The sequence below is a fragment of the Pristiophorus japonicus genome, chromosome 24, assembly GCF_044704955.1.
Source record: "Pristiophorus japonicus isolate sPriJap1 chromosome 24, sPriJap1.hap1, whole genome shotgun sequence".
NCBI classification, from domain to species: domain Eukaryota; kingdom Metazoa; phylum Chordata; class Chondrichthyes; family Pristiophoridae; genus Pristiophorus; species Pristiophorus japonicus.
In genome coordinates, this window is record NC_092000.1 from 7065982 (window position 1) to 7087100 (window position 21119).

The 21119-nt window shown below is 51.0% G+C and overlaps 1 protein-coding gene across 1 annotated transcript in view; it reads right to left on the reverse strand.

Annotated features, from left to right (window-relative positions):
- Nucleotides 1–552: 552 nt before the first annotated feature.
- The window catches only part of LOC139238017 (collagen alpha-1(XI) chain-like), a 294478-nt gene continuing 273911 nt past the window's right edge, over nucleotides 553–21119 (reverse strand). Inside the window, exons 55-61 of the mRNA XM_070867414.1 lie at nucleotides 16774–16809; nucleotides 16623–16676; nucleotides 15129–15372; nucleotides 12900–13012; nucleotides 10427–10495; nucleotides 9144–9377; nucleotides 553–4914 (exon numbers count right to left, since the gene is read on the reverse strand). Coding sequence (XP_070723515.1) covers nucleotides 4768–4914; nucleotides 9144–9377; nucleotides 10427–10495; nucleotides 12900–13012; nucleotides 15129–15372; nucleotides 16623–16676; nucleotides 16774–16809 — 897 coding nt within the window. The 3' untranslated portion in view covers nucleotides 553–4767. The remainder of the gene's footprint in view (nucleotides 4915–9143; nucleotides 9378–10426; nucleotides 10496–12899; nucleotides 13013–15128; nucleotides 15373–16622; nucleotides 16677–16773; nucleotides 16810–21119) is intronic.

Genomic DNA, 21119 nt, shown 5'->3' on the forward strand with positions numbered 1-21119 from the left:
TTTTCTTAAAAAAATCGTCGCCACAAATTTTACGCCCGTCTATCTTTTTCCTTTATTTCCCATTCTCTCACGAAGCTTCTGACGCCCAAAGGGGGTGGTGTGAGAGGGGCGGTTATGTTCCTGCCATGTGAGCTGAAGAGCGTCGGCGGGCTATTCAACTACGAAGGTCGTCGGCGGCGAACGGGTCCTTAACCCGAGGTCCGCTCACGCGCAACGTCCCGGCGAGACTCGGCGAGCTGGCCATCAGGAGCGGGAGCCCGATGATGGGTCTTTTCTGCACCCCACCCCCTCCCCTCTTAGCCCAAGGGTGCTGAGGCCAATCATGGAGCGTTCTGTTGCTCCACTCAAGCCTCGTGACCCCGAATGGCTTAATGCTGAACCTCCAACTGCAATACATCCCCCCGTAAAAGTCAAGGGTTGACTTGTCACTCATCGATTTCATTCGATATCCGTTTATCCCCCACCCCTTTAATTTTAGTTGCACACCTCAAATTACTGACGAACGCGCACCCTTTAAATCAAACCCCCCCCCCCCACCCCCCACATTGCCCCGCTCCAGTGCAGAAAATCAACCTGTTTTGGGGGAAAATTTTTGCTCAGCCCTCAAAAAGGTTGCAAGACGAGAGTCTCGTCGGACGCTTATGACCCAGCTCGGCAGAAACCGGGTATGAATAACTCTTGGGTTTATTAAAAGTGTGGAGACACCCTACAAGTGAGATCACTATAAATTAAGAGAGTATGAGAAATACCAAGAGGCGTTCCTGCTAATGCTTTCCCCGGCCCTATATAATACCCCAAAAGCACGTGGACTAGGCACAGTACGGTAAATGTCTCTCAAAGTGCGGCAAGTGACAGAGTGGCATCGGCCATTGTGGCGGTAGATACACAGTGCCATTTAGGAAGACATAGAAATTTCCACTTAATCTAGGTTCTCGAACCCTTAAAATCAGTGGCCCCACAATTTAATTAAAAAACTCAAGTCTACAATAACAGCAACTTGTATTCATGTTGCGACTTTAGAAAAAAAAAAAGGGGTACGGAAAGTCTAAACTCCAAGACAAAAGGAGGAGGTATTCGGATGGGGAGAGGTGGGCTTTCAGGAGGGTGGTTAAGGATGAGAGAGAGAGATGAAGAGATGGGAGAGGTTTAGGGAGGGAATTGCAGAGTTTAGGGTCCAGGCTGCTGAAGGCACGGCTGCCGATGGTGAGCTAAAGGGATGCGCAAGAGGATAGAGTCAGAGGAATAGAAACATAGAAAATAGGTGCAGGAGTAGGCCATTCGGCCCTTCGAGCCTGCACCGCCATTCAATATGATCATGGTTGACCATGCAACTTCAGTACCCCATTCCTGCCTTCTCTCCATACCCCTTGATCCCTTTAGCCATAAGGGCCACATCTAACTCCCTTTTGAATATATCCAACAAACTGGCCTCAACAAATCTCTGTGGTGGAGAATTCCACAGGTTCACAACTCTCTGAGTGAAGAAGTTTCTCCTCATCTCGGTCCTAAATGGCCTACCCCTTATCCTTGGACTGTGTCCCTGGTTCTGGACTTCCCCAACATCGGGAACATTCTTCCCGCATCTAACCTGCCCAGTCCCGACAGAATTTTATATGTTTCTATGAGATCCCCTCTCATTCTTCGAAATTCCAGTGAGTATAAGCCTAGTCCATCCAGTCTAGTCTTTCTTCATATGTCAGTCCTGCCATCCTGGGAATGGAAATTTGGAAGTGGTTGTTGGGCTGGAGGAGATTGCGGAGATAAGGAGGTGGGGGTGGGGACATCGTGAAGTGATTTAAACACAAGAGATGGAGTTTAATATTTTTTTAACCCATGGGGGTGGGGAAACCAGGAGCCAATGTAGGTCAGCAGGGGAACAGGGGAGGGACATGAGAGGGGCGGCAGAGATTTTGGATGAGGTGAAGTTTCCGAGGGTGGGAGGTCGGTCAAGGAGAGCACTGGAATAGTCGAGTCTTGAGGTGACAAACGTATGTAATTGAGAGTCCCATTCCCCTCCCCACCGTCCACGCCCACTCCCACTCCCACTCCTTCCCAGGCCAACCCCTGTGACGATGTGACAAGGGATTTACCCCATTTAACCGATTGGGGGTTCGAGGCCCATGATGGAGGGCGTGATGGAGAACTCCAATGGTTGCATTTTTACATCATTTTTAATTAGCCGCTTTTTAAAAGAAGAAACGATCGTTCCCACCAGGCACTTTGGCGTCGTTCATGGGATTTCCCATTGTTTCCCGCTCCCCCCCCCCCAACCCCACCAAAAAGTGGCACAGTCTTGCCGGCACAGGGGCCCCCACTAGATGGCGCAAGCCCTCAACCAAGAGGCCACGCCCGTTTGCGAGGCCCCGCCGATCCCGTCCTACCTACCCAACGCCCACACACGGGCTGCACACGCTAGTACCCAGCAGGGGGGGGGGGAGGTCACTGGATAACGATCGGGGAGAGGGCAGCAGGGGTTGCCGGGGCCAACGGGAGCACTGGGAGCAGGGGCAAACAGCCACACCCGGGATGAGGCCCGAGCCTTGTACCTCAGCACCACACGAAGCAGTGAACCTAACCAGGAAGCCGACCTGGGCTTGGGACAAGAGCTCAGGAAAAAGTAGTCAACAAGGCCTACTAAAAAAAGGCTTCCAATATTTTGGTAGCCCGCTGCGACTGACCCTCAAACGTCAATGCAAATTTCTAGCTCCTGCCTACGGCTTGGTGGATCAAATCCATTTACTTTCTCCCGATTTAAAAAAAGAAATATTTATATACATAAAGGCATCTTAAAAACAGAAATAAATTATGCCAACACTCAAAATCAAGAAGCAACTAAAAAATAACAACTCCATAAATTATCTTTGCAACACAGCAAGAAAAAAAAAAGTCAAGCAACATAGTTTAATACAGTTTTGGTATATTGAGATTAGCACCATTTAAAACTGCTCAAAGTTTGTTTTTGAGAAGTCATGTCGGTCACAGTAAGACTACAAGGGAGCGGAGAGAAAAGATCGAGGGAATGGGTTCATGTGGGACTTGCTTTCCCCCTTAAAAAACTAAAAACCGCCTGTCGCAATTTCGTAAAAAATTGATTTTCCCCCCAACTTTACCTCAATATATATTACATTTGTAAACTTCTGATGGCTCCGATGAAGAGAGGCTCGGGGCTATTGGAAAGTTATCATTTGCCCCTTGAAGAAGGCCATCGACGCTTTGAGCACCAGCATTGTCACTTCCTCCGCTCTATTTATAGGTTGCACCTTGACGATTGATTTTCATGTTGCGCTCATTATGCATTCCATTTCAGGCACCCAATCTCAGGGGCCAATGCTGCCAAGTTAGGTGTCGTAGGGTTAGAGGCAGAATAACATTCCCTCTACTCTGCACCCCCTCCCCCACATTGGAGGAAAACTGCCACCCATCCAACTGGGCCAAATCGTACAACTCGCCCGTCTCAACCAACTCTCTCTCTCTCTCTCTCTTCCCCCTCCCGCCTTTCACAGGGCACAGCTCGGACCTCAAGAGGTGTCCCATCGCTCCTGTGCTCCCCTCTTTTCACTGTTTCCCACATCGACCAGCCACTCATCTCCCTGGAGAGCGCCAACTAGCCCCGAATAAAGGCCGGGCTTTGTGTGTGTGTGTGTGTGTGTGTGTGTGTGTGTGTGCGCGCGCGCGTACCACTTACACTCGTTTCCCCACCCCCCATCCCCCTCTCGGCAGCTGGGCGGCGCTCGCCCAGAGTCATGTGACTACAGGTCCCTTGCTGCCAGCGGGGCAGCTGAGCGAGATGGTCAATCCGCGGACAAGTACGGGGCAATAGAGCCCACCCGTTGAAGAACTGGGCTGTGACCTTCCAAACCGGAGATGGTTCAAGGCGCTGGCTCGCTACCACCTTCTCAATTAGGGCTGGGCAACAACTGCTGGCCTTGCCAGAGCCGCCAACATTCCATGAACGGATAATAAAACAATGTAAAAATGATGTCCACAAATGTTGTGCATCAGGCCTGAATCGTGTGCTCGTTGTCAGGCAGTTCCACCATGTGCAGGAATGGCGCTAAATAGTGTACTGTCGATCCCGACTGGCTGAGGGAGGCGGGTTAGCCAGTTTGATGGCGGTCAAAGAGTAGTCTGAGTTTGTTGTTGAAGTGACTGAGGGCGAGTCAATCTACCAAGGCTTTAAGTAAGCGCTCCTCGCTGTCTCATAAGATACGAGCAAGTGTAAACTCTGGGGTAAGGTGGCAAAATATATATACAGGTTATGTGGTTTTATATTTTGCTTTCAACACCAAGGCAGCAGTGTGAGCCCCACCAGTGTCAAGGAACGGGCTCTAAATCCTAACGCCAATCCCTGGCTTGGCTTACATACGTCCATGTATCAGGAGATTCTAGAACCAGGCCAAAGGTTGGACCTTACAGGATGAAGGCCGCTTTGTGTAGGGAGACGGTTGGGTGTACAAGCCCTCTACAGATACGGAGAGACCCTGGACGAAGGTTCTCTCTAGCTACAGTAGAACAATCATGGGGGGCGGGGGGGGGGGGGGATTTAGAAAGAATCAGATGCAACCACTTGGCCTCTTCAAAAAGGTCATAAGACTTTGGCCCTACAAGGGCAGCAATTATTTATTGTTATTCACACACAATAAAAAAAAAACCCCATCTGCAGCATGATTAATAGAGACAAAATGAAAGACAAAAAAAAAAATGTGCATTTTGCATACAAAGAGTAGAGAATAGTTGGACAAGGAGTTCTGTTTTTTTCTGGGAGGTTTAGCTGCTGAAACAGACAGGTCCAACCTCAAAGCCAAACTTCTGCTGATGCTCGCCGAAATCCGTCACGGCAACGTCTTTGATGGGCAGGTCAACAACTCGCGGAGAGTCGATCTGCAGTACCGTCCGCTCAGCACCCTTCCTTAGCTGGAAGTGAAAGAGAAAGAGAATTCAAATAAAGCATCCGCCCATTGAGTCTCTCGTACTCTCTGCTCCCTCGTCCTAATCGCCCCGGCAAACAAACAGCACGCTGTTCCTCGCGGAGATCGAGCGGATCCGCAAAGTCCTTCTTTTGGAGACCGGACTGTGAGATGGAGAAGGGGCCAATCAACTGCCAAATTCACCATTGCTTGGGATCGAGAATAATTGAGATTTAAAAAAAAATTTTTTTTACAGCACGGAAGGCGGCCATTTCTACCCATCGTGTCCGCGCCGGCCGACAGAGAGCTACCCAGCCTAATCCCACTTCCCAGCTCTGGGTCCGTAGCCCTGCAGGTTACGGCACTTCAGGTGCACATCCAAGTACTTTTTAAATGTGGTGAGGGTTTCTGCCTCTACCACCCCTTTCAGGCCGTGAGTTCCACCCCAGACCCCCACCACCCTCTGGGTGAAGAAATTTCCCCTCAAATCGTCTCCAAAACCTCCTCCCAATTCCTTTAAATCTACACCCACTGGTTGTTGACCCTTCTGCTAAGGGAAATAGGTCCTTCCTATCCACTCTATCCAGGCCCCTCATAATTTTATACACCTCAATAAGGTCTCCGCTCGGCCCCCTCTGTTCCAAATAAAACAACCCCAGCCCATCCAATCTTTCCTCATCGCTAAAATTCTCCAGTCCAGGCAACATCCTGGTAAATCTCCTCTGCACCCTCTCCAGTGCAATCACCTAGACTCAATTTTATTCATCTCCTTTCTCCCGTGAATCTCTTCTGCATCAACAATCTACTTCTGTTTGAATGCTCCAATTAAGTCAGTTGTTACTGCTCTTGTTATGTCTGTAATGCACTTATGAATGACTCCACGAGTGTTGTGCTCAAACTGTAGTGACCTTGGTCCTTTATTCGTAACTCCAGAGTGAGGCATGGTGGGCAGCCTTTTATACTGGGCCCTGCACACCTATGCAGGTGACCCTCAGGTCTCCCACCGCAGTGCCCTCTGGTGGACAGCCTCTGCCACAGGGGCAGGAAACCCCGGTCTCCACCAGTTGCACCCTCTAGTGGTGCCAGCATAGTATATACACTGTGTAAACCTTATTGATAGTACATCAGGTAACAAGTCTCCATCTTATGCAACTATACAGTGACTACACAGAGAGTATATCTATAGTCTGCATATATAACAGCTCTCATGATGAGAATCATAGAATGCTTACAGCACAGACGAAGGCCATTCGGCCCATCGAGCCCGTGCCCACTCTCAGCCAGTCCCACTCCCCCCGCCCTTTCCCCGTAACCCTGCACATTCTTTGTCCTTCAGGCACTTATCCAACTCCCTTTTGAAAGCCACGATTGAGTCTGCCTCCACCACCCTCTCAGGCAGCGCATTCCAGATCCTAACCACTCGCTGCGGGAAAACGTTTTCCCTCGTGTCGCCTTTGGTTCTTCTGCCAATCGCCTCAAATCTGTGTGTCCTCTGGTTCCCGACCCTTCCACCCAATGGGAACAGTTTCTCTCTCTCTACTCTGTCCAGACCCCTCATGATTATGAACACCTCGATCAAATCTCCTCTCAACCTTCTCTGCTCCAAGGAGAACAGACCCAGCCTCTCCAATCTATCCAAGTCCCTCATTCCTGGAATAATTATTGTAAATCTTTTCTGTACCCTCTCCAGTTAAGTGTGAAAAATTACTCAAGCTTCAAATAATCCCTTCAATACACATCAGACTTTCTCTCTTCTTTCTCTCATGCTCTTGCCTTTAATATTCTTCAGAACCACTAGTGTACCTTCCACTCTTAGTACACATCTTTTCAGAATAAGTTGCCCAAATAAAACTGAGATGAGGAGGAATTTCTTCTCTCAGAGGGTCGTGAATCTGTGGAATTCTCTGCCCCAGAGAGCTGTGGAGGCTGGGTCATTGAATATATTTAAGGTGGAGATAGACAGATTTTTGACCAATAAGGGAGTCAAGGGTTATGGGGAGCGGGCAGGGAAGTTGGAGCTGAGTCCATGATCAGATCAGCCATGATCGTATTGAATGGCGGAGCAGGCTCGAGGGGGCGTATGGCCGACTCCTGCTCCTATTTCTTATGTTCAGTTCTTTGAGTGCCAATAGGGTCCAATCATCAAGAGCGATGAATCCAGTTATAAAATTACTCCTGTTTTTGACATGCCGAGGTCATAAGGCTGAAGACGTTCCAGGGAATGTCTTGGGGCAAGTTGTTCAAAGATTAGGGCAGAAAAGCTCCCTTTCTATTCAGCCTAGTCCCATGGTATCTCCCTGCAGCTAGATAAATGCAGCTCTCGTTCCCGGAGTGTGGCGGGCCACCAAAGGACTTTGCATTTCATCCCACAGCATATCGCCGTTCTACACTTCCTGAATCAGTGGTGGCGGGCATGCAGACGCAAGTGAACCTCCCCTTTAATGAATGGAAGGATCATTCGCCAATGCTCACTCCCGATTACACAACACCCCATCTTCGTTACCGCTTGGAGCCTAACGCCACTCACCTACACGAGGAAAAACTTTTTTTTATAAGGGGTATTGCAGTGGTATGGGACGCACTGGTTGGGCTGGGTGCTCTTTGCCTTTCCGTCATTGTTCATGGGTTTGTATGTAACCTTTAGGGCTGCTGACCGAGGGCCGTGCGGCTCTTTGTCGGCCGGCGCGGACACGATGGGCTGAAATGGCCTCTTTCTGTGCTGTAAATTTCTATGTTTCTATTACCGTCTGATTTAGCGCCCCCTGCATTCTTTCAGCGCCGAGACCCAATTTCGGGGGCGTTGAGATTGATTGGCGCTTGGCTTTGGAGGCTGTCCAGAGAAGGCTCACTCGGTTGATTCCAGAGATGAGGGGATTGACTTATGAGGAAAGGTTGAGTAGGTTGGGCCTCCACTCATTGGAATTCAGAAGTTGATCTTCTCGAAGCTTATAAAGGTTATGAGAGGGCTTGACAAGGTGGATACAGAGAGGATGTTTCCACTGATGGGGGAGACTAGAACTAGGGGGAAGGTTCTTAGAATAAGGGCCCGCCCATTTAAAACTGAGATGAGGAGGAATTTCTTCTCTCAGAGGGTTGTACATCAGTCATTGAAGGTAGGCATGCAGTTACAGCAGGCAGTAAAGAAAGCAAATGGCATGCTGGCCTTCATAGCGAGAGGATTTGCGTATAGGAGCAGGGAGGTCTTGCTGCAGTTGTACAGGGTCTTGGTGAGACCACACCTTGAGTATTGTGTGCAGTTTTGGTCTCCTAATCTGAGGAAGGACGTGCTTGCTATTGAGGGAGTGCAGCGAAGGTTCACCAGACTGATTCCCGGGATAGCAGGACTGACATATGAGGAAAGACTGGATCGACTAGACTTATATTCACTGGAGTTTAGAAGGATGAGAGGGGATCTCATAGAAGCATATAAAATTCTGATGGGATTGGACAGATTAGATGCAGGAAGAATGTTCTGGGGGAAGTCCAGAACCAGGGGACACTGTCTAAGGATAAGGGGTAAGCCATTTAGGACCAAGATGAGGAGAAACTGTTTCACCCAGAGTTGTGAACCTGTGGAATTCTCTACCACAGAAAGTTGTTGAGGCCAGTTCGTTCGATATATTCAAAAGGGAGTTAGATGTGGCCCTTACGGATAAAGGAATCCAGGGGTATGGAGAGAAGGCAGGGGTTGGGTACTGAAGTTACATGATCCATGATCATATTGAATGGCGGTGCAGGCTCGAAGGACCGAATGGCCTACTCCTGCACCTTTTTTCTATGTTTCTATCATCTTTGAATAAGGGGCCGCCCATTTAAAACTGAGATGAGGAGGAATTTCTTCTCTCAGAGGGTTGTAAATCTGTGGAATTCGCTGCCTCAGAGAGCTGTGGAAGCTGGGACATTGAATAAATTTAAGACAGAGATAGACAGCTTCTTAATCGATAAGGGGATAAGGGGAGCGGGCGGGGAAGTGGAACTGAGTCCATGATCAGATCAGCCATGATCGAATTAAATGGCAGAGCAGGCTCGACGGGCCGTATGGCCGACTCCTCTTTCTTATGTTCTTATGTTCCAACCCTTCAAAAGTTAGGCACGGTGGAATTTCTAGCTCTCAAGAGTCCCAGGAACGCAGTATGTGTGTGTGTGCTGAATGTTGCCCATGGGCAGGTTTGCCCCACCCGTGCCCCCTCCCCTCCCCTCCCGTCACTCCCCCCAATCAAAGGAGCAAGACTTTACCTGGCAACCATCATAGATGGCACTGATGTAGGGCGTGGTAGTGTGGGACAGCTCCTCGCCATTTGCTCCCAGGAAGCGCACGGCCTTCTTGTAGCTTCTCGTGGCAGAGTCGTACCAGGCGATGGACTGCTGGCAGTTGTAGATGAAGCGCTGTCGGGCTGCAGCGCTCAGTAGGCGCAGGAAGGTCATCTGAACCACGTGGACCGGGTTGCCGTCGGAGTCGGTGTACAAAAGCTGCGGGAGCAGGAGCAGAAAGATGAACAGCGTTGGCGGAATGCGGTGACGGAGCAACGATATCTACTGTGGGCCAGTACAACAACAACAACAACTTGTATTGACATAGCGCCGTTAACCGTAGCGAAACACCCCAAGGCGCTTCACAGGTTCTCTCTCTCCTTCAGCGCAACTCGGAACTCTCCATCAACCTCAAAGTCTGTGCAGGCCCCTCTCACACCTCTCTATCAGGCTCAAGTGCAGGTTACAAAAAAAAAAAATCACATCGTTATATTCTCCCCTCATCAGCAGAGCTGGTCTCCAGTCGTCCTGGGTAACCCTCGCCACTGGACCAAGACCGAGCTCTGTCAAGCCCGTGTGGTGGCTGGTGTGCAACGGCCACCCCACGTTAAAAAAATCCACCCACAGGCATCTTCCACCCCCTCAACTGGAGTTCAGGACCTGGAACATCGGGTCCTTCATCGAAACATCTGTGAACTCGTGGAAGCAAGTCATCCTCGTTCGAGGGACCGCCTATGATGATGATGATTATCATCTCTAAATGCCCAACTTCTCTCCATCACAATCCTTCCTGTGTCATAGAATCACGGAACTGTTCCAGCCCGGGAGGCGGCCATTCGGCCCGTCGAGCCCGTGCCGGCTCGCTGCAAGAGCCGTTCAGCCAGTCCCACTCCCCCCGCCCTTTCCCCGTAACCCTGCACATTCTTTGTCCTTCAGGCACTTATCCAACTCCCTTTTGAAAGCCACGATTGAGTCTGCCTCCACCACCCTCTCAGGCAGCGCATTCCAGATCCTAACCACTCGCTGCGGGAAAAACGTTTTCCCTCGTGTCGCCTTTGGTTCTTCTGCCAATCGCCTTAAATCTGTGTCCTCTGGTTCTTGACCCTTCCACCCAATGGGAACAGTTTCTCTCTCTATCTACTCTGTCCAGGCCCCTCATGATTTTGAACACCTCGATCAAATCTTCTCTCAACCTTCTCTGCTCCAAGGGAGAACAACCCCAGCTTCTCCAGTCTATCCACGTAATCTCTTTGTTCAGGAAACCTTACCTGTTTGCCCCGTTTGAAGTTGCTGTACCATGTTCCTGGTTTGTCCCTTTGCCAAGAAGAAACTTTGACCTATGAAAAAAAAGTCAGAAAGCAGGAGAGGGGAGGGGGGAGGTTAAGACACAATATTACACCCAGTCAGCCCAGCCCGGCCTTACCAGAAATATCACAGAGCAAGTCGCACTCAGGGAAACGCGAGATGGCCAACAAACACAGCTTGGCTCTCACTGGCCACATCACGCGGACAAATCACGTTAACAGAAAACAACAATGAGCCAAAAATCGCGGGCGGACGATTCCCGCGGGCGACCAAAGTGTCGTTTTACGGCAGTACCCGGTGGTCCCCGAGGAACGAATACTTGTGCTCCGAGGCCTGGATACACACAGCCCAGAGCAGAGGCCCACGTATCCCGGGAGCGTTCGGTCAACCTGGGATCACGTGGGCCTGGACCACCAATCACAATGGAGTATTCTCATTGAGAGTGATGGGCGCTCTGACCTCCCGTACTGTCAATGAGAATACCCCTAAAATCAAATAAAACACACACACACACACTTAAAAAAAACTTCACTTTTTAAAATTAATAGACATTGCATTAAATTAAATGTTTTAGAGAAAAATATTTTTTTTGAATTTAAAAAAAAGTTATAATAGTGTTAAAAATAAACTTGCCTTCATCGACAGGGTTTTTAATATAAAAAAAAACAATATTTCTTTTTTCTATTTATTAAAAATTTCACGCAGGCAGGCCTTACTAGGCGTTAAGAGTTTGAAGGACATTCGCTGGGCAAATAGCCCAAATCTCCGCCCGCGAAGGGCCTTCTCCTGAGGATGCGCGCGATTGGTCAAAAGACATTGACAGATTTCGAAAGTGCCGTGTTCTGGCGCGAGTCGCCGCCTGTGAACGCTCTTGGGGCGCGAACGGACATCGTACGCAGCCAGAGAGGCCGCAACTTCAGGGCCAGTAAGTTAGAGCAGCTGAAGTTGGGGATGTCAGAGATTGAGAGAGGAACACATTGAAATGTTTGCTTCACAGCGTTGGCATCCAGTGCTCCCAGTGGGGGCTATGGTGTTCGAGGCAGAGGCAGAGGGAGCCCCCCCCCCACCTCTCTCTAATCTGCCCCGGTGCAAAACCTCCAGAGAACACTCCCAACTCCAGCACTGAAAATCCTCTCATTTTCATGCCAGGCATCCTTATTGTCTGGAGTATCTGAGGAACTGCTCACTCAGCCGAGGCCGAGATCTTTAACGCCATGAAAGGATTCGATAGGTTAGACGTAGAGGAGACGATTCTGTTTGTGCGGAATCCAAAACTAGAGGCCATCAATATAAGATGGTCACCAATAAACCCAATGGGGAATTCAGGAGAAACCTCTTTACCCAGAGAGCGGTGAGAATGTGGGACTCGCTGCCACAGGGAGGGGTTGAGGCGAATAGTATTTAAGGCGATGCATTTAAGGGGAAACTGGATAAACACAAGAGGGAGAAAGGAATAGAAGGATGTGCTGATGGGGTGAGATGATGAGGGGTGGGAGGGGGCTCGAGCAGAGCATAAACACCGGCATGGAGCGATGGGCCCAATGGCCTGTTTCTGAGCTGTAAATACTAACAGGCCTAGCTAAAAGTAGTTGCCTTATATAACAGTCACTGCTCTACACAAAAAAATAATCGTTGGATTTCATTTTTATTCGTTCATGGGATGTGGGCGTCGCTGGCAAGGCTGGTATTTATTGCCCGTCCCTAATTGCCCCTTGAGAAGGTGGTGGTGAGCCGCCTTCTTGAACCGCTGCAGTCCGTGTGGTGAAGGTGCTCCCACAGTGCTGTTAGGGAGGGAGTTCCAGGATTGTGACCCAGCGAGTATGGAACATAAAAACATAGAAAATAGGTGCAGGAGTAGGCCATTCGAGCCTGCACCACCATTCAATAAGATCATGGCTGATCATTCAACCTCAGTACCCCATTCCTGCTTTCTCTCCATACCCCTTGGTCCCTTTGGCCGTAAGGGCCGCATCTAACTCCCTCTTGAATATATCTAACGAACTGGCCTCAACAACTCTCTGCGGTAGAGGAACGGCTGATACATTTCCCAGTCAGGATGGTGTGTGTGTGACTGGGAGGGGAACGTGGAGGGGGTGGTGTTCCCAAGCGCCTGCTGCCCTTGTCCTTCCAGGGGGTAGAGGTCGCGGGTTCGGGAGTCGCTGCTAGAGATTTGCAGCCTTGGTGAGTTGCCGCAGTGTCGGGTTTTAGTGTGGAGATAAGATAAAGCATCAGATAAAAGTGAGCATACCTTTTTCTAACATGCAGGAAGGCGAGGGGGGCGGGTGTGAAGGAGAGCAGCTGACTTACATTTGCTGGGCGAATGAGTGAATAATGAGGGCCTGTAAACATGGCGGCAGATATTAAATTGTGCGCAGTGCACCATTGACAGTCCCATTCCGATCTCGCTCGAGCATGTAATTTGACTTGCAGACTTACTCCCTCGGTTTTCTTGTCAGGGAAGATGCAAGTCTCCCCACCAGCGGTGAAGTTACAGAATACCTTGAAGGAATCCTTGGCACAACCCTGATTGGGGTCAATCCAGTAATCACCTGGAAGAGAACACAAGCTTTCGTTCAGTACTCAAAGCGATCGGCAAAGCCAGCGGAAGAAATATACTTTTACGCGGAGAATGGTTAGGGGACTTGGAATGCGCGGCCCGATAGGGTGGTGGAGACAGATTCAAAAGGAAATCAGATAAATACTTCAGGAAGAAAGGATTGCAGGGATGAAGGGAAGGAGCGGAGGGAGAGGGACTGACTGGATCACTCTTCGAATAGAGACAGCATGGATTCGATGGGCCGAGTGGCCTCCTTCTCTGCTGTATTATTCTATGATTCTATGATAGAAAGAAACAGACTTGCATTTATATAGCGCCTTTCACGACCACCGGACGTCCCAAAGCGCTTTACAGCCAATGAAGCACTTTTGGAGTGCAGTCACTGTTGTAATGTGGGAAACACGGCAGACAATTTGTGCACAGCAAGCTCCCACACACAGCAATGTGATAATGACCAGATAATCTGTTTTTGTTATGTTGATTGAGGGATCAATATTGGCCCCAGGACACCAGGGATAACTCCCCTGCTCTTCTTCGAAATAGTGGCCATGGGATCTTTTATGTCCACCTGAGAGAGCAGACGGGACCTCGGTTTAACGTCTCATCCGAAGGTCAGCACCTCCGACAGTGCAGCGCTCCCTCAGTACTGCCCCTCCGACAGTGCAGCGCTCCCTCAGTACTGTCCTTCCCACAGTGCGGTGCTCCCTCAGTACTGCCCCTCCGACAGTGCAGCACTCCTTCAGTACTGCCCCTCCGACAGTGCAGCACTCCCTCAGCACTGCCCCTCCGACAGTGCAGCACTCCCTCAGCACTGCCCCTCCGACAGTGCAGCACTCCCTCAGTACTCCCCTCCGACAGTGCAGCACTCCTTCAGTACTTCACTGGGAGTGTCAGCCTAGATTCATGCGCTCGAGGCCCTAGATTGGGACTTGAACCCACAACCTTGTGACTCAGAGGTGAGAGTGCTGCCCACTGAGCCACGGCTGACACAGCAAACACTGTGTTGCAGGAAGCTTTAATGCGGCATCCTTTATTTAAAAAATAACCATTGAAGGGTTTCCAGGCTCCCTGGTCCAGCTGGCTATTTCAGCATGTGGTTTGAGCCATGGCAAGTTAGCCGATTGTCGGCTGGGATCGTACCGAGAGAAGACTCAGTGTCTGGACTCAGCCCACTTGTGTGAGATACCAGAGGTGAGCAGATGCCCATGAACTGCATCCCAGTGTTAGCTGTGATAGAGCTCCCCTGAGCGGCCTACTGCTCCCCCTAGGTGCCTACCGCTCCCCCTGGTGGACTACCGCTCCCCCTGGTGGACTACCGCTCCCCCTGGTGGAGTACCGCTCCCCCTGGTGGACTACCGCTCCCCCTGGTGGACTACCGCTCCCCCTGGTGGACCACTGCTCCCCCTAGGGGCCTACCGCTCCCCTTGGTGGACTACTGCTCCCCCTAGAGTCCAACCGCTCCCCCTAGTGACTACTGCTCCCCCTAGGGGCCTACCGCTCCCCCGAGGGGTCTACCGCTCCCCCTAGGGGCCTACCGCTCCCCCTAGGGGCCTACCGCTCCCCCTGGTGGACTACTGCTTCCCCTAGGGGACTACCGCTCCCCCTAGTGGACTACCGCTCCCCCTGGTGGACTACTGCTCCCCCTCGGGGCCTACCGCTCCCCCTGGTGGACTACTGCTCCCCCTAGGGGCCTATCACTCCATCTAGTGGACTACTGCTCCCCCTAGGGGCCTATCACTCCCCCTAGTGGACTACCGCTCCCCCTAGTGGACTACCGCTCCCCCTAGTGGACTACTGCTCCCCCTAGGGGCCTATCACTCCCCCTAGTGGACTACTGCTCCATCTAGTGGACTCCTGTGGTAATGCAACTGCTGATGTAAATTCAGCAAAAGGGTCTGTGTCAAAGTCACATGAATACAGTGGGAGCCACCTTGTGTGAGTGTCTTTGTAAGAAGGTATCACATTAGCCAACCCCTATTTGGGGTTGTGGACAAGTGGCGAGGACGAGGCGCGGATGGGAGCAATGGTTTGTTTGGGAGCCTGGCTTGCCGTGCCACTGGGCAGATGCGGGAAGGGGGCACTCCCGCTAATCCAGTTCTCTCACTCACCATCTTTGAAGTGCGGGTGGCAGAGCTGAAGCTCCTTGCAGGTCCGCCCGGGGTTGCTCTGTGTCCCCACCGGCCGCCTCATCTGCTCCACCTCGTCCTTCAGCGAAGACAGGGCCCCGAAGATCTCCTCCATGCCCTCGGCGATGAAGTCCGCCCCCTGGCCATCGGCCTGCTCGGTCTCGGCGTGCCTCCTCGACTTCTTCCAGTACATCGGCAGCGGCTGAATGGTCTCGGCGGGCGGGCCCTGGTTGGGACGGAGACAGGGAGCTCTGTTCAGGTGGGGACCGGTACACGCACGCACAGACCCACACCCAACCCACCTCATCCAGCCACCCCCCCGCAGACCTTTCGCCCACCCCCTCAACTCACAGAAATACCCTGCCGGTATATTCGGGGGAAAACACAGGGAACCCACTCTCTCCCCCTTACCCTAACTTCCCCTCTTTCTTTTTTTATTTCGTTCCTGGGATGTTGGGCATTGCTGGCCAGGCCCGGCATTTATTGCCCATCCCTAATTGCCCCTCGAGAAGGTGGTGGTGAGCCGCCTTCTTGAACCGCTGCAGTCCGTGTGGTGAAGGTGCTCCCACAGTGCTGTTAGGGAGGGAGTTCCAGGATTGTGACCCAGCGACAATGGAGGAACGGCCGATATATTTCCAAGTCGAGGGATGGTGTGTGTGACTGGGAGGGGAACGTGGAGGTGGTGGTGTTCCCATGCGCCCGCTGCCCTTGTCCTTCTAGGGGGTAGAGGTCGCGGGTTTGGGAGGTGCTGCCAAAGAAGCCTTGGCGAGTTGCTGCAGTGCATCTTAGAGATGGTGCTCTCACCAAAGACATTAAGAGCCCATTATTCATCGTACCTAACCACAAATTTATCTTCTATAACTTGAATGTGGGTGCGAGGAAACGACTAATACACAGGCTTTTAAAATATTAAATTCTTAAAGTGCTTGACAGGGAGGTTGTTTCCCCCGGGCTGGGGAGTCTAGAACCAGGGGTCACAGCCTCAGGATAAGGGGTCGGCCATTTAGGACGGAGATGAGGAGAAATTTCTTCACTCAGAGGGTTGTGAACCTTTGGGAATTCTCTGCCCCAGAGAGGTATGGATGCTGAGTGGAGGGATCGATAGATTTTTGGATACTAAGGGAGTCAAGACATATGCTGGGAAAGTGGAGTTGAGGTAGAAGATCAGCCGTGATCTCATTGAATGGCGGAGCAGGCTCGAGGGGCCGAATGGCCGACTCCTGCTCCTAATTCTCATGTTCTTATTTGAACATCTCTCCATCTCCAACTGGTCAGAACACACTAACCTAAAACCGTTTAGATTTCCAGCACCATGCCCGCCATGAAGGTCTAACCTTGAAGGGAAATTGCCAACTTGGCCACAAGATTTTGGGAGACGAGCAAAAGCTTCACACACTCTAACGCGGGGGAACCGCAGTTACTTCCCATAGCCCCCCACCCCCTCAACAAGACATGAATCAATAAATGGAAGCTTACAGGTGGACCTGGATAGCCGGGTAGTCCATCATCACCTCTTATGCCAATGGGTCCCTGCAAGGAAGAGAGCACACAATGGTCAGTTGAAGGACTATGGGATGACACGGCACAGCTTCATGTGTTGTAGAGACCAATCATTGCAGCTACTTACATCGGAACCTTTTGAACCTTTCTGACCTTGTTGACCCTAAAACAAAAGAAAAAGAGGGAAGAATAACAGATTTTAGCTAATAATTCATCAGGAATTTCAGGATTCTAGAACAGCCTGTGCAGAATCGCGGGTACCATCGAGGCTACTCAAGCAACTCCTTGGTCATTTGCTTCTGTCCTGGGAAAGCAGACGACCAAGTACACTTCATCATCATCATCATAGGCAGTCCCTCGGAATCGAGGAAGACTTGCTTCCACTCTAAAAGTGAGTCCTTAGGTGGCTGAACAGTCCAATACGAGAGCCACAGTCCCTGTCACAGGTGGGACAGACAGTGGTTGAGGGTAAGGGAGGGTGGGACTGGTTCACCGCACGCTCCTTCCGCTGCCTGCGCTTGGTTTCTGCATGCTCTCGGCGACGAGACTCGAGGTGTTCAGCGCCCTCCCGGATGCACTTCCTCCACTTAGGGCGGACTGGTCTTTGGCCAGGGACTTCCAGGTGTCGGTGGGGATGTTACATTTTATCAGGGAGGCTTTGAGGTTGTCCCTTGTAACGTTTCCTCTGCCCACTTTTGGCTCGTTTGCCGTGAAGGAGTTCCGAGTAGAGCGCTCGCTTTGGGAGTCTCGTGTCTGGCATGCGAACTATGTGGCCTGCCCAGCGGAGCTGGTCGAGTGTGGTCAGTGCTTCGATGCTGGGGATGTTGGCCTGGTCAAGGACGCTAACGTTGGTGGCGTCTGTCCTCCCAGGGGATTTGTAGTACACATCAAAGATTGAATGCAAATCTTTATTATACATGTACAATGAAGATAGGAAGTAGAAAAGCAACTTAGTGAAATGTGGAGTCCAACAGTTAAATACAGTGGGTGGCCATTTTGCCGTGGGCAGAGCAGCCATTTTGTCGTGGGCAGAGCGGCCATTTTGCCGTGGGCAGAGCAGCCATTTTGTCGTGGGCAGAGCAGCCATTTTGTCGTGGGCAGAGTGGCCATTTTGCCGTGGGCAGAGTGGCCATTTTGCCGTGGGCAGGGCGGCCATGTCTGTCGTGGGCAGGGCGGCCATGTCTGTCGTGGGCAGGGCGGCCATGTCTGTCGTGGGCAGGGAGTCTGCGTTTTACCCCAGTGAATATTTGACCCTGGCTGCCACCTTGGAAGGAAAGCTCACTGGTAGAACCAAGTCAGCCCCTCCTCGAAAACTTAAAACTATCCCAGTTTTGTGAGCGACAGTCTGGGAGCAGTTTCTGGAACACATCCTCAAAGTTTGACTTAACTCTTCGAAAGTCTTTCCCCTTCACCAGCCCAAGTTCAGAACCCAAGCAGCAGTCACAAATTCTGTGTGCCAACTTTCCCAGCCAGATTTTAACTCAGTACAAGGATTCCCACACATGCTCCTCAACTTCAAAAATAAAAGGCACCTATCAAACCACAATGCCCCGATTTTGCAAAGGGCCGGCTTTCCGTGACCGACTTTGGCTGCTACAGAAACTCCTTCCTCCGAATCTATCTTCACAATGGACTGCAGCAAGAATCGCCCCCATTCAACAATGAAATTCACTATTTCAATATGGGCTCCTTGTGGTTAATTAACGGATTCTTGTGGCTACATTTTGGAGACGCAAGGTTATGGTGAATACATTGAGGGCACTAATATCTGAAGGAGGTTTGACAATGCGGAGTACTCAATGAGCAGCCATCTTGGTCCATGAGATCGCAATGAGAAGCAGAAGTGGAAAGGACTGGATGGATTGAGGTTGCAACCTCGTGTTAAAATGCTGCTCAGCTCACTGCACCTGAGCAAACCCAATGCTTAGGAATTCGCGATCTGGCGCAGCGCAAGACCAGTACACTTGAGGAAAGGCCGTTCAGCCCAACCTTGCTGATCCATTCGATAGAACCTGCAATCTAGTCCGTCAACCCCATCCAGTTGTTCGCTAAACAGTTCCAGATGTTTCACCTCCATTGCCCTGCCCCAGAAGTCCATTCCATGTCTCGATCAGGCTGTTGGTGTGAAGAATTTCCCGATGTCAATCCAAGATTGCCAGTTTGAACAAGTGTCCTCTGGAAACGCTTGTCACAAGCACAGCACTGTCAACCTATGTAAAGCCGATTGATTGCGATAAGCTATTGATCCAATGAATTAACGGGCCTGAATTTGCGGTCGGGGGCTTCCTGTGGGGAGGTGCCTCCGAACCGCAATAAATCCACAAACCTACCCGTTGGTCTGGGACCCATGGCCGGATTAAGGGCCTGATGGGCCTGGGGCAAACTGATCCAACTGGGACCATAGTTATGTTTATTCAGGTTCATTACATCATGTAGAAATATAATAACAAATCACTACGGTGGACTTGTACTGTAATATATTATATATTACATATTAACATATATTTTATATAGTAAATATGTTATATAATGGGCCTGAAATCCCGGCCTCCCCGGGTCGGTACGGCGGAGTGGGTACGACGGGGTGGGTAAGGCAAGGCCCCACGAAAGCTGGTTATCGTCGCACGATACACACACGCTGAAAACCGGCGTTTCCGATCGGTCAAGCTCTGGCTCTGGCTCGACAGACCCTCCATACCCCCACAGCCAGGACATTGGCACGGGCAAGATTGCAGTATTTGCCCATCTCTTCCTCAGCAAATGTCCTGAAAACTCTTGCGTCTGGTAAAAGCAGGCGCATAGCCGACTTCCAGTGTAAGAGTTTTAAAACATATTAAAAAAAAACACAGAAAAATAAAAATAATCTCCCGCGTGGTTAATCTGCCCCCGCTGTCAATCCTCACCCCCCTCGGTCAATCCTCTCCCCCCCTGCGGTCAATCCTCACCCCCCCCGCGGTCAATCCTCACCCCCTCCCTGCGGTCAATCCTCCCCCCCCCCCGCGGTCAATCCTCACCCCCCCGCGGTCAATCCCCCCCCCACCCCCGCGGTCAATCCTCCCCCCACCCCGCGGTCAATCCTCCCCCGCCCCCCTGCGGTCAATCCTCCACCCCCCCCCCCGGTCAATCCTCTCCCCCCCCTGCGGTCAATCCTCACCCCCCCCCGCGGTCAATCCTCCCCCCCCCCGGCGGTCAATCCCCCCCCACCCCGCGGTCAATCCTCACCCCCCCTGCGGTCAATCCTCTCCCCCCCCCGCGGTCAATCCTCCCCCCCCGCGGTCAATCCTCCCCCCCCCCCCACGGTCAATCCCCCCCCCCCCGCAGTCAATCCTCTCCCCCCCGGCGGTCAATCCTCCCCCCCCCCCCCCACGGTCAATCCCACCCCCCCCGGCGGTCAATCCCCCCCCCCGCGGTCAATCCTCACCCCCCCGCGCTCAATCCTCCCCTTGTTGGAATCCACGGAGACTCTCGTTCCTGGATCTCTACGCATAGACATGTGTAGAGGCCCACGTATCTCAGGGACACAGGCAGTTCGCAAACATCCCTGGTATTGGTGAGGCCACACCTGGAGTACCGCGTACAGTTCTGGTCTCCGTATTTAAGGTAGGTATACTTGCATTGGAGGCTGATCAGAGAAGGTTCAGTCGATTGATTCTGGAGATGAGGGGGTTGACTTATGAGGATAGGTTGAGTAGGTTGGGCCTGTATTCATTGGCGTTCAGAAGGAGGAGAGGTGATATTATTGAAACATATAAGATAATGAGGGGGTTCGACAAGGTGGATGCAGAGAGGATGTTTCCCCTCATGGGGGAAACTAGAACTAGGGGGCACAGTCTCAGAATAAGGGGTCGCCCATTTAAAACTTAGATGAGGAGGAATTTCTTCTCTCAGAGGGTCGTGAATCTGTGGAATTCTCTGCCCCAGAGAGCTGTGGAGGCTGGGTCACTGAATATATTTAAGGTGGAGATGGACAGATTTTTGAGCGGTAAGGGAGTCAAGGGTTATGGGGAGCGGGCGGGGAAGTGGAGCTGAGTCCATGATCAGATCAGCCGTGATCGTATTGAATGGCGGAGCAGGCTCGAGAGGCCAGGTGGCCTACTCCTGCTCCTAATTCTTATGTTCTTATGTTCTTATCACGAGGGCTGGCCCAACCAATCAGAAAGGGGCGATTCCCATTAAGCTTATCAGGATTCCAGTTACGTACCAAATCCCCACAAGCGGAATAGGAACCACCCAAAAAAACACAAGTACTCAACCTTGAAATAAAACAATCATTGCATGTTTAAAATAAATAAAAATTTTAATTTAATGTTTTGAAAAAATAAATGCAAACATTTTTTAAGGGGCCAAAAAAAAAGACAAACTTATTTGACAGGTTCTTGAAAGCTAAAATGATTTTAAAAAATTATTTTAATTTTTATTTTCACCTTGTGTAATGTTTTTGCTTCATGGGTTCTTTGCTTAAGAATTCACAGC